General features: G+C 34.6%; 1 protein-coding gene across 1 annotated transcript; it reads left to right on the top strand.

Annotated features, from left to right (window-relative positions):
* The first annotated feature begins 7,171 nt into the window (after positions 1-7,171).
* Positions 7,172-9,120, top strand: LOC135628673 (wall-associated receptor kinase 3-like). The gene is made up of 3 exons (XM_065135485.1): positions 7,172-7,297; positions 7,388-7,555; positions 7,812-9,120. The coding sequence occupies exon 3, from the start codon at positions 8,147-8,149 to the stop codon at positions 8,978-8,980; it is 834 nt and encodes a 277-aa protein (XP_064991557.1). The 5' UTR covers positions 7,172-7,297; positions 7,388-7,555; positions 7,812-8,146; the 3' UTR covers positions 8,981-9,120.
* Positions 9,121-13,382: the final 4,262 nt, after the last annotated feature.

Here is a 13,382-nt window from a genome sequence, read left to right as displayed (position 1 = left end):
GTCAATCGTGTATTGTCTACATGGCCTCATGTTGTCAGCATGTCGACCACTTATCGTCAACATGGTGTTGTGCTATCAAATGTGCATCGTTGGAGTACTTGTTAGTTCGTCAACTAACAACAAAGAGTGATGTATATAGCTTTGGAGTAGTTTTGGTGGAGCTCATCACAAGGAAAAAAGCAATTTATTATGATGGGAGTAGTCAAGGAAAAGCTCTTGCCTTCAGCTTCGTTGAAGCAATGAAAGATAGCCGACTTGAAGAGATATTAGATGATCAAATCATGGGAAAAGAAAACATGAATGTCATCCAAGAAATTGCCGATCTTGCAAAGGAATGTTTGAATATGAAGGGGGATGAAAGGCCTACGATGAGAGAAGTGGCTGAGAAACTGCATATGTTAGGAGGGTTCCTACAGGTCTCTTCAACACACCATGCACCCGAGGAATGTGAAGCATTGCTTGGTGAATCATCTATGAGCTCTACCTTGGATTCTGTCGGGTACCACAGTTTAGAGAACAAAGTCGGATTTGATGTAAAAGCTGGAAGATGAAGAAGATAAAGAAAGTAGGTTCTCTCTCTATGCTCGAATCGAACTAGCAGAACAGACTGATATTGGTTGCTTGTTTTGTAACTTATGTTACTTCTATTACATACATGATAAATAAATGTATAATGGATTGTAACTCTCGGTATTGTAATCTGTATTGATTTAAGAATCCTACTCAAGGTCAGATTATTTGTGTTAGTTGAAATCAAAGTAGTGAAAATAGATGGCTAATGAAATACTAATTTAGAAATATAACAAGAAGAAGGGAGGAGGAGATTAGGTAGAGGTAAAAGAGGCTAAGAAATTTAGGTACGATAAATTACAAGTTGTGATATTTAACAAAAATTAGATACAAGTCAACCTAAGTCTCTGCCAAATAATTCAAAGGCATGTGTATGCATCAAGACGAAAAAACAACTAGCTTACAAACATCCCATGTATATCCACGATGATTCCTTTTGGCAAAAAAGAAAGAACACAAATCCAAACCGGAAGAAAGACCAAGCCCTCCACAAGCTGCTATATTTCGTTCCAAAAACACATTAATTGTAGTGGCTCTCCTTGTCGTTCACTATTCAACAGTTGATCCCAAGTCAACGCCTCGTCCATTGTATGGATAATTTAAAGACCTATTTATTATTGGGTCCGGCCCATGGTTGGGCTTGGACCCATTGATTTGGGCATTGAGCCCAAATCTGTCCAAACTGAAAAAAGAAGCGGAGACAAAGAGAGCGGTAAGGGTGTGCGAATAAGTGCGTGTGGTGAAACTGTGGCGGCACTGAAAAGAAAGAAAGAGAAGAGTGAGAAAGAAAGAGTTTCTAAGCTTTTGCTAGATTGAACGGTTAAATTTTATCGATTTTGACCTAAAGGATTTTTATAATATTCTCTATACTTTCTTACTATACCCATTTTGAGAGATCTAAATTATTTTTTCATGAAATTCACCTATGGTGATAATAATATGTTAATGTTGAACCGAGATATCTGTTCTTATGTTATTATTATCCTCTAGTTATTCTAAAGAAGACTTATTATAAATCTATCATCATTATTAGTGATAGTGAAATTTTAAAGTGAATTACGGTCCTATAATTTTTTTAATATTAGATTTTTCACGTAAAAATTTGGTATCTCACTTTGTGATTGATTTATCATTCTACTATTTGCTAGTCATAGGTGCTCAAGTCAATCACATAAGTGATGGCACGTGTGACTTGACACCAAATTTTTTCCTTATTATATTTTGATATTTATAACTTTATATTGACTATTACATATATAAATGAATATATATATTGTGATGTTATTAGATCTGTGCAATGGAAATCAGATCGTGATGAGATCACGATAATGAGACCGATTCACCTTTAAACACAAATCATAAATAATCTCGGTCATAAGTTACTCGAGAGGGATATCGAGATAACCAGATATACTGATATACTGTATACCCGTCCATATGATAGATTCAGTTGGTCTCATAGTTGCTCGTGTGGGGACACTAAGAATATAGTACAAGTGCTCATTGGAGAATGAGTTCACTGATTGATTCGCTTACAGAATACTAGATGGTTGATGATGCCTTATTGTTAGACAGCGATTCCGTAGTCTTAGTGGTGTATCTGGTCCTTAGATTTGAGACACCAAGGATGTCCTATATGAGTGCTCCACTCTTTGATACCAGATTTATAGGTTTGGATGTCCCAGATCTAGTACAACTGTTCATTGAGAATAACAATCGACTTTACAAAGGCTATTAAGTGTCGATAGAGGATCATCCACTCTCAGTGTCATGTGAGGAATATCTCATGTGTTCTTGCTCAGACAAATCCATAGCCAGGGTCATTCGAATTGAGAAAGAAAGAGTTCTCCGGGAGAATCCGATTAGAGCGAGACTCGAGAAAAAATCGTATGAGTTTGACAACACCATGCCCGATATACGGTCTCTAGGATATTAGATGGATGAGAGACTATAAGTACACGGTAATTGAGGACAGATAGGTCCAATGGATTGAATTCTCCTGTATCGTTTGGTGACTACGGCGTAGTGGCCTAGTACATCCATAGTCGATGAGTCGAGTGAATTATTATATAGATAATAATTCACTGAGTTAGAAAAAGTTCTGACCAAGTATAACTCACGGCTAGCTCAATATTGGGCCTAGAGGGTCACACACATATGGTAGGCATTGCGATGAGTAGAGGTTCAGATATGAGATATCCGTCGGAGCTCCTATTATATTGGATATCTAATAAGCTCATGAATGATTGGATCCCATGGACGAGATCCAATAAGAGCCCATGAGAGATTATTGGATAGAGATCCACTAATCTAAAAGGCTTGGGTAATTGGATGCAAATCCAATACCCACTATGGGAGGATCCATTAGGGTTTGATATGGGACCTCTATAAATAGGAGGGATTCAGTGGTTCATAGACTAGAGCTTTTGCTTGCCTCTCTTATTCTCCTCCCTTCTCCACCTCAAAGTAGGCCTGGAGTTGGACACTTGACCTCTTTCACCCTCTCCTAGAGATCTCTCCTAAAGATCTGCAAGGAAACAGGGATATACAATCTCGCTATGATTAATATTTTGATGAGGAGCTTATTATAATACAAAAAAGAATGAAAAAATATTTTACTATAATAAAATTTTCCAACATTTATATGGTGGTGAAAGTCCCTAAAAAAAACATACATCTCGCTTGTGCTTTCAATCTCAATTGCCCATTGGATTTGATTGATCAAATTTCTTATTCTTTCTTTTTATTTAAAAGAGGGATATCCAATTTCTTTCAGAAAAAAATTAAAAAATGTGATAAAATAAAATAAAAAAGTATGATCTATAGTTTTACCGAGTCCCTTAAAAATTTCACATGTTATATAAATAACATCTTCTTTTAAATTATTTACATACTTATGAGAGTAAACGATCTAATTAATTCTTTTAATCTTTATTGTGTTTTGCAAGTTTGTTTGTGCATTATTATACAAGTAATAGATTTTAAACATAAATCCATGTGGGTAATATTGGTTAGTGTATTGATAGGTTTCAGACTTAGATCCATGAGTGAATATTATATACATCATTTCATGTCATGAAATTTGCTTTCAATTTTTATAAAAAAATTAAGTATATATATATATAATGAATCAATATGTGCTGGAAAAGGGGGCATTGGCTTCCAAGCATTTCCAAAGTGTGAGGAGAGCCCAGCAACCCACAAAGGTTAGCATAACCATCAATTAAACAATTAGAGTTTATATCAAAATGACTGAATCTAATGATATACTCATTGGAATAAGTGATGATCTTATAAAATAGGGAAAGAGCAGTAGATCCAATATTTTAAATTTATAGAGATAATTACAATTATTGATTAATAAAAAAGTATATTTGTATAGATAAAATTTTAAAATCTTTAATCAAGATTTATAATCTTCGATCAATAATGAATTTAATTTCTTCCCCTTTTTTTTCTATATTCATTGCCTTGAATAAATGCTACCTCATGACAACTTATGTCATATGCAAATTATCCCTGAATTAATAAAAAAATTCAAATAATACATAAACTAAATTATTTCTACCTCATATATTTTGGATTTGCACCTTATTCTTTCAGCATGTGGATAGTATCAATATGGTAAGGCCTTTCCAAGGAAGGCATCACCCGTGTGGCGACGTGGATGCTCTTTTGGGCGGCCTTACCGACGTGGGAAGCACCGACGTGTGTGTATGATCGACGAGTTACACCTTCCCTCGTCAATTTCCATGCCAAAATCTAAGTGTGACAGAGCAACTCCAACATGAACTCTTCCAACAAATTTACTTACTTCATTCAACACTGATACAATATTCGAGATCATCGATGATGTATTACTATATGTATATATATTACCTCTACTATTTTGCTTGGGAAATTAAACAGAACACCAAAACATCAAATACAAGAAAACATAGGTTATAAGTGAGATGATCATTCTTTCTCATATCAATCGTAAGAACGTGGTAAGACTCTTGCTTTGCTTCTTGGAGATGAAAATTTTCATGTCAGTTAATGGGTTCATCCCCGATGAAACCCTTTTTAACTTTATCCATGCCGATCGTAGTAGACTAATTTCTTTGACTTCTCGTCTAAGGATAACTGAAGAATCTACGGAAGCACTTGCCTGCTTGTACTTATTGGCTTCCCCTCCCCCCATCCTTCAACATACTTCTGTATCACAATTACGTATCGATGGTGTTCGATTTCGGTGCATCGAGACTATTATCTACTGATGAAGCTCAGTTCATAATGATGCTTTAGGAAACTCTTGGTTACTTAGACCCCGAGTACTTGCTTGTTTGTCTATTAACAACAAAGAGTGATGTCTATAGTTTCAGAATAGTCAATAGTGCCGCTTATTACCAGGAAGAAGGTAATTTATTATGATCGAAGTAGTTAAAGAAAATGCCTTGCATCAAGCTTTGTTGAAGCAATGAAAGATAACAAACTCAAACGTGATTTTGGATGATTTAATCACAGGGGAGGAGAGTTTGGATATCCTCCAAGAAATTGTCGGGTTTGAAAAGAAGTGTTCGAGTGGTGGGGGAGATAAAGCCCACAATAAGAGAAGTGACTGAGAAGCTCCATGTACTAAGATGGCTCCGACGACGTTCTTCGATGCAACGTGTTCCTGAAGACTGTGAAAGATTGCTTGGTGAATCATCAACGGTTCCCACCTTATACACTACAGGATACCATAGTTTACAGAATAAAATAGGATTTGATATAGAAGTTGGAAGATGAAGAACTTTAGAGTAAAGACATATTAGCAGGATCAAATAAATGTTTAGGTTGGTGCTTCTCTTGAAACTTATTTATTCTCCGTTTACTTCTGGATAATTAAGAATATTATGGATTCTAACACTGTGCTATGTAGCAGCTGAGAATTCGTAATAAATTCCAAAAATAAAAATTATTGATGTGTCACGAAGCTAAATAATGAGGACATGGAGTGGAGTAGTGTAGTCTCTATTAAAATATCTGATTCGTTAACTTATTATTATACAATAATAAGTCTCAGATTTAACTAGCATCCTGTGCGTCATTTAATATAATATAAAATTTATTTTATTTTTATTTTTTAAAAAATATATTATCATCGTAATAATTTTTTTTTGCTTTGAAAAATAGTTAGCTATACTACTCGTACACTATATTCTCCTGAACTCTCACATTGAAAATATATCATTTTTTGTGTTCGACAAATTTGATTGTTACTTTTCACGGTAACAAGATATATAAGAGATCCTTTGATAGGTCATCATCGTCCCAACAAATTTGATAACTACTTCTCATGGTAACGAGATATATAAGAGATTCTTTGATAGGTCATCATCATGTCCCAGCAAATTTGATGACTACTTCTCGTGATAACGAGATATATAAGAGATCTTTTGATAGGTCATCATCAGTATTCCAACAAATTTGATGACTACTTTTCGTACTAATAAGATAATAAAAGATCTTTGGATAGGTCTCCAGATAACCCATTATCTTCTTCTACTATTGCATATAAATTCAATATCTTTCTCTTTAACCTTTCGAGGCCTATATTCACTTCCCTTTCTTCTTTTTTTGTTTATCTTTCGAACTAATTTTCATCGGACGATCGAATTTAAATATAAGGCATGTGACTAACAGCTTAATATAATATATCTATTGAGACATTTTAATGGTTATTGTACTGTTTCACAATTGATGGGTCTCGATTCGAATTCATGTGAGCATCCTATACACCATTTAATGTAATAATAAAAAAAAAAACTTATTAATATAATATATAAGATTTCGTATAATTAATAATCATCAAAAAATTTTACTGGCCTTAATAATTAAAACACAGTACAAGTAACATGTCACCATCTTTGAGTAGCTAAATATTCCACCTCTCGTCCATATCAGTCAGTGAGCAGTAAGCAGGAAATGTCAGCAATCAATGTTGATGATGTGACTTTTCATGTAGAAAGGTCAGCAATCAATTTTAGGTTGACTCCCGTGAAAAAAAGATAGCAGGAAAGTACTGTTACAAAATGCTCAAAAACCATAATTTTATATTTCTTTGTATTTTTGCTAATAATAATAATACTGTGTATTAAGAGTTTAATTGGTTGAATTCAAAGACTAAATATGTTTTAGTAATACCGCAGCTTTTTCTTTTCTGTTAATCCTCATGCAAAATATTAAAGACATAAATATATAACGCATAAAATGTTATTACTGTACATTTCTAATAGATTATAGGTCTAGAAATTATAAAAGCAAAAGAATATTCAGATCCGAGTCTCCTAAATAGTTTTATGAGATGGCTTTCGAGTGTAGCTTTAGGAGGGAAACTTGGTTCACAGAAACATTATAATCAACCTATCACGCGTCACAAAAATCTTTGTCTCGTCTGCCAAGCGATTCTTCTGACACACTGCGTTTTGCAATCGACGCTGGTAATTTTCTTCCATACCCATCCGGCTTCTATCCTTGTCGTTGACTTAATCAACCGTTGACGGACTCTCTTGGCAAGTCTTCGTTTTGTCTTTTGGCACCAATTAATTGGAGCTGACCTGCGAGGAAGCTAAGAGAAACCATTCTTCATATGCATGCCGCAGCACCAACAGTGAATGTTTCAACTCCACCAGTTTACCAGGCTATATCTGCAATTGCTCCACAGGTTTCCATGGCAATCCTTACCTCCACCATGGATGCAAAGGTCAGCATGCATCTGTCCCCCAACTCTCCTGTTTTCGATTGTTGTATATGGTCTTACACTTTTCCCCTGTGATTCTTTGACAATCCTTAGACATCGACGAGTGCAGCTCACCAAATCTGTATACATGTCATGGAACGTGCAGCAACACAGCAGGCAACTACAGCTGCTCATGCCGAAAAGGTCACAGCAGCAAGGACCCTAAATCGGAACCATGTGTCCGAGATCAAGGAATTCCAACATCAACGAAGATTGTTATAGGTACAAGTTCTCATCCTTCCTTCCATATTAGCTTAAACCTTCCATTAAGACTTCAATCAGAAGAAAAAAAAATCTATTCCTATTCGAGTTTTTATTTGAATAAGTCGTTCTACTTAAACAAAGCTTGAAATTTTTTTATCCTATTACTTTTCATTTATAGGCCTCGTCGGTAACAAATTTTAATTTTCGAAACTTGTAATTCGATCTATGGAAGAGTTTACAAAATAATTAACATGAAACTCATCCCTTTGTGCAGGTAGTTGTGTTGGGCTTGTCTCGTTCATTACTTGCATCTTCTGCATAATTTTAGCATTTCAAAGAAAGAAGCTTCTTAGAGAAAAAGATAAATTCTTTCAGCAAAATGGAGGCTTGAGGTTATACGAAGAAATCAGATCAAAGCAAATTGATACTGTCAAAATATACACCAAAGAGGATCTAGAGAAGGCAACAGATAATTTCGATAAGAGTCTAGAACTTGGGCGAGGAGGCCATGGCACCGTTTACAAAGGAAACCTAGATGATGGTAGGGAAGTGGCCATCAAGAGGTCTAAGGTGGTCACTGAGGACCAAAGTGAAGAATTCGTATGGGAGATGATTATTCTTTCTCAGATCAATCACAAAAACATTGTAAAGCTCTTGGGTTGTTGCTTGGAAGTGGAAATTCCCATGTTGGTTTATGAGTTCATCCCCAATGGAACTCTCTTCAACTTCGTCCATGGCAACGATGGGAAACTAATTCCCTTGACTACTCGTCTACGAATAGCTAGAGAATCTGCAGAAGCACTTGCTTACTTGCATTCATCGGCATCCCCTCCGATCATTCATGGAGATGTGAAGTCGCTCAACATACTTTTAGATCATAACTATGTGCCAAAGGTATCAGATTTCGGTGCATCGAGGATGATGTCTATTGACGAAACCCAATTCATAACGATGGTCCAAGGAACTCTTGGTTATTTGGACCCGGAATACTTTCTAGTTCGTCAACTAACAGCAAAGAGTGATGTATATAGCTTTGGAGTAATTTTGGTGGAGCTCATCACAAGGAAAAAGGCAATTTATTATGATGGGAGTAGTCAAGGAAAAGCTCTTGTCTTCAGCTTCGTTGAAGCAATGAAAGATAGTCGACTTGTAGAGATATTGGATGATCAAATCATGGGAAAAGAAAACATGGATGTCATTCAAGAAATTGCCGAACTTGCGAAGGAATGTTTGAACATGAACGGGGATGAACGACCTACAATGAGAGAAGTGGCTGAGAAACTGCATATGTTAGGAGGGTTCCTACAGGTCTCTTCAACACACCATGCACCCGAGGAATGTGAAGCATTGCTTGGTGAATCATCTATGAGCTCTACCTTGGATTCTGTCGGGTACCACAGTTTAGAGAACAAATTCGGATTTGATGTAAAAGCTGGAAGATGAAGAAGATAAAGAAAGTAGGTTCTCTCTCTATGCTCAAATCGAACTCGCAGAATAGACTGATATTGGTTGCTTGTTTTGTAACTTATTTTACTTCTATCACAGACATGATAAATAAAAGTATAATGGATTGTAACTCTCAATATTGTAATTTATATTTCTTTTTCTATGTAAAAATCGAGTTTGAAGGAAGTAATGGAATATTAACTTAAGCTTTCTGATTAGATTAGACATTGATTTAAGAGTCCTATTTAAGGCAAAATTATTTGTTGTAGTTGAAATCAAAGTAGTGGAAATAGATGGCTAATGAAATACTAATCTATAAGTAACAAGAAGAAGGGAGGAGGAGATTAGGCAGAGGTATAATAGGCTAAGAGATTTAGGTACGATAAATTACAAGTTGTGATATTTAACAAAAATTAGATACAAGTCAACCTAAGTCTCTGCCAAATAATTCAAAGGCATGTGTATGCATCAAGACGAAAAAACAACAAGAAGCTTCCATACATCCCATGCATATCCACGATGATTCCTTTTGGCAAAAAAGAAAGAACACAAATCCAAACCGGAAGAAAGACCAAGCCCTCCACGAGCTGCTATATTTCGTTCGTTCCAAATACACATTAATTGTGGTTGCTATCCTTGTCGTTCACTATTCAACAGTTGATCCCAAGTCAACGCCTCGTCCATTGTATGGATAATTTAAAGATCTATTTATTATTGGGTCCGGCCCATGGTTGGGCTTGGACCGATTGATTTGGGCATTGAGCCCAAATCTGACCAAACAAAAAAACGAAGCGGAGACAGAGAGGGGTGTGCGAATAAGTACGTGTGATGAACTGTAGCGGCACAGAAAAGAAAGAAAGAGAAGATTGAGAAAGAAAGAGTTTCGAAGCTTTTTGTTAGATTGAACGGCTAAATTTTATCGATTTTGACCTAAATTTTATGTGAATGATTTTTATAATAAATTTTATAATCTTAATGGTATCAATATATAGTTTATTCTCTATACTTTTCTACTATACCCATTTTGAGAGATCTAAATTATTTTTTCATGAAATTCACCTATGGTGACGATGGCATGTTAATGTTGAACCGAGATATGTGTTCTTAATGTTATTATGATCCTCTGATTATTCTAAAAAATATTTATTATAAACCTATTATTATTATTATTGGTGATAGTGAAATTTTAAAGTGGATTATGGTCATATGATTTTTTTAATATTAGATTTTTTATGTAAAAATTTAGTGTCTCACTTTGTGATTGATTTATTATTCTACTATTTGATAGTCATAAGTGCTCAAGTCAATCAAGTGATGGCACGTGTGACTTGACACTAATTTTTTTTGCTTATTATATTATGATATTTATCACTTTATATTGACTATTGCATATATAAATAAATATATATATTATGATGTCATTGGATCTGTGTAATGGAAATCGGATCATAATGAGATCACGATAATGAGACCGATTCACCTTTAAACACAGATCATAAATAATCCCGGTCATAGGTTACTCGAGAGGGATATCGAGATAACCAGACAGACTAATATACTGTATACCCATCCATATGATGGATGCAGTTGATCTCATAGCTGCTCGTATGAGGACACTAGGAATACAGTACAAGTGCTCATTGGAGAATGAGTTCACTGATTGATCCACTTATAGAATACTGAATGGATGATGATGTCTTATTGTCAAACAGCGATTCCGTAGTCTTAGTGGTGTATCTGGTCCTTAAATTTGAGACACCAAGGATGTCCTATATGAGTGCTCCACTCTTTGATACCAGATTTATAGGTTTGGATGTCCCAGATCTAGTATAACTAGTCATTGGGAGTGACAATCGACCTTACAAAGGCTATTAAGTGTCGATAAAGGATCATCCACTCTCGGTGTCATGTGAGGAATATCCCATGTGTTCTTGCTTAGACAAATCCATAGCCAGCGTCATTCGAATTGAGAGAGAAAGAGTTCTCCGGGAGAATTCGATTAGAGTGAGACTCGAGAAGAAACCGTATTAGTCTGACAACACCATGCCCGATATACGGTCTCTGGGATATTAGATGGATGAGAGACTATAAGTACACGGTAATGGAGGACAGACAGGTCCAATGGATTGGATTCCCCTGTATCGTTTGGGGACTACGGCGTAGTGGCCTAGTACGTTCGTAGTCGATAAGTCGAGTGAATTATTATATAGATAATAATTCACTGAGTTAGAAGAAGTTCTGACAGGTATGACCCACGGCTAGCTCGATATTGGGCCTAAAAGGTCACACACATATGGGAGGCATTGCGATGAGTAGAGGTTCAGATATGAGATATCCGTCGGAACCCCTATTTTATTGGATATCTAATAAGCTCATGAATTATTGGATCCCATGGACGAGATCCAATAAGAGCCCATGAGAGATTATTGGATAGATATCCACTAATTTAAAAGGCTTAGGTAATTGGATGCAGATCCAATACCCACTATGGGAGGATCCATTAGGGTTTGACAGGGGACCTCTATAAATAGGAGGGATTCAGTGGTTCATAGGCTAGAGCTTGATCTCCTTCACCCTCTCCTAGAGATCTGCAAGGAAACAGGGATATACGATCTCTCTAGGTAACACAATCTATTCTATACGCAGTTTGTTTCGCGAATTTTTGAGCATCAATCTTCGCACGACAACGAACATCTTTTTAAAAAATTAAGGATTTTATTTTCTTGTTCTTCATGTTATGTCGTCCCCAAGATTTCCTAACACTATTTATACTACTATGGTTAATATTTTGATGAGAAGCTTATTTTAATACATAAAAAGAAAAAAAATATTTTACTATAATAAATTTTTCCAACATTTATATGGTGGTGAAGGTCCCTAAAAAAACCATACATCTCGCTTGTGCTTTTAATCTCAATTGCCCATTGGATTTGATTGGATCAAATATCTTATTCTTTGTTTTTATTTAAAAGAGGGATATCCAATTTCTTTCAGAAAAAAATTAAAAAATGTGATAGAATAAAATAAAAAAGTATGATCTATAGTTTTACCAGTCCCTTAAAAATTTCACATGTTATATAAATAACATCTTCTTTTAAATTAGAGTAAGCGATCTAATTAATTCTTTTAATCTTTATTGAGTTTTGCAAGTTTGTTTGTGCATTATTATACAAGTAATAGATTTTAAACTTAAATCCATGTGGGTAATATTGGTTAGTGTATTGATAGGTTTCAGACTTAGATCCATGAGTGAATATTATATACATCATTTTATGTCATTAAATTTGCTTTCAATTTTTATAAAAAATTTGAGTATATATATATATATATATATATATATATATATATATATATATATATATATATATATATATATATATATATATATATATATATATATATATAATGAATCAATATGTGCTGGAAAAGGGGGGCATTGGCTTCCAAGCATTTCCAAGTGTGAGGAGAGCCCACCAACCCACAACGGTTAGTATAATCATCAATTAAACAATTAGAGTTTATATCAAAATGACTGAATCTAATGATATACTCGTTGGAATAAGTGATGATCTTATAAAATAGGGAAAGAGCAGTAGATCAAAATTGCAGAAGTAATAATTATTATAGTTCAACAAAAAAAAAAAGAAGCTAACTTGTTATACCCGAAAAGAAAGTGTTTGAGGATGTCAATAAAAAGGTGACAAACTAGACGATTATGACAACGTTAAAAACTATATAAATTCAATGTCTTTCTCTTTAATCTTTCGATGTTTATATTCGCTTTCCTTTCTTCTTCTTTGTTTATCTTTCAGAGTAATTTTCATGGGACGATCGAATTTAAATACAACCAAGCATTTGACTAACTGCTTAATACAATATATCTATCGAGATCCATTTCACAATCGATGGATCTCGATTCGAATTCATGTGAGCATCTTATACACCATTTAATGTAATAAAAAATTCTTTAAAAACATTATTAATATAATATATAAGATTTCGTATAATTAATAATCATCAAAAACTTTATTGGCCTTAATAATTAAAACACAGTACAAGTAACATGTCACCATCTTTGAGGAGCTAAATATTCCATCTCTCGTCCATATCAATCAGTGAGCAGTATGCAGGGATAGAACTATCTTTCATGTCGACGATGTGACCTATGTAAACTATCTGTCATGTTGATGATGTGACTTTTCATGTAGAATAGTCACCAATCAATTTTAGGTTGACTCGTGAAAAATATGATAGCCGGAAAGTAATGTTACAAAAATGCTCCAAAACCATAATTTTATATTTCTTTGTCTTTTCGCTAATAATAATAATAATAATACTGTGTATTAAGAGTTTACTTGGTTGAATTCAACGACTAAATATGTTTTAGTAATATCGCAGC

Source organism: Musa acuminata, chromosome BXJ3-1 (assembly GCF_036884655.1).
Source record: "Musa acuminata AAA Group cultivar baxijiao chromosome BXJ3-1, Cavendish_Baxijiao_AAA, whole genome shotgun sequence".
In the NCBI taxonomy this organism is placed as follows: Eukaryota; Viridiplantae; Streptophyta; class Magnoliopsida; order Zingiberales; family Musaceae; genus Musa; species Musa acuminata.
The sequence above is the reverse complement of the archived record's forward strand: the minus strand, read 5'-3'. Positions and strand labels throughout refer to the sequence as shown.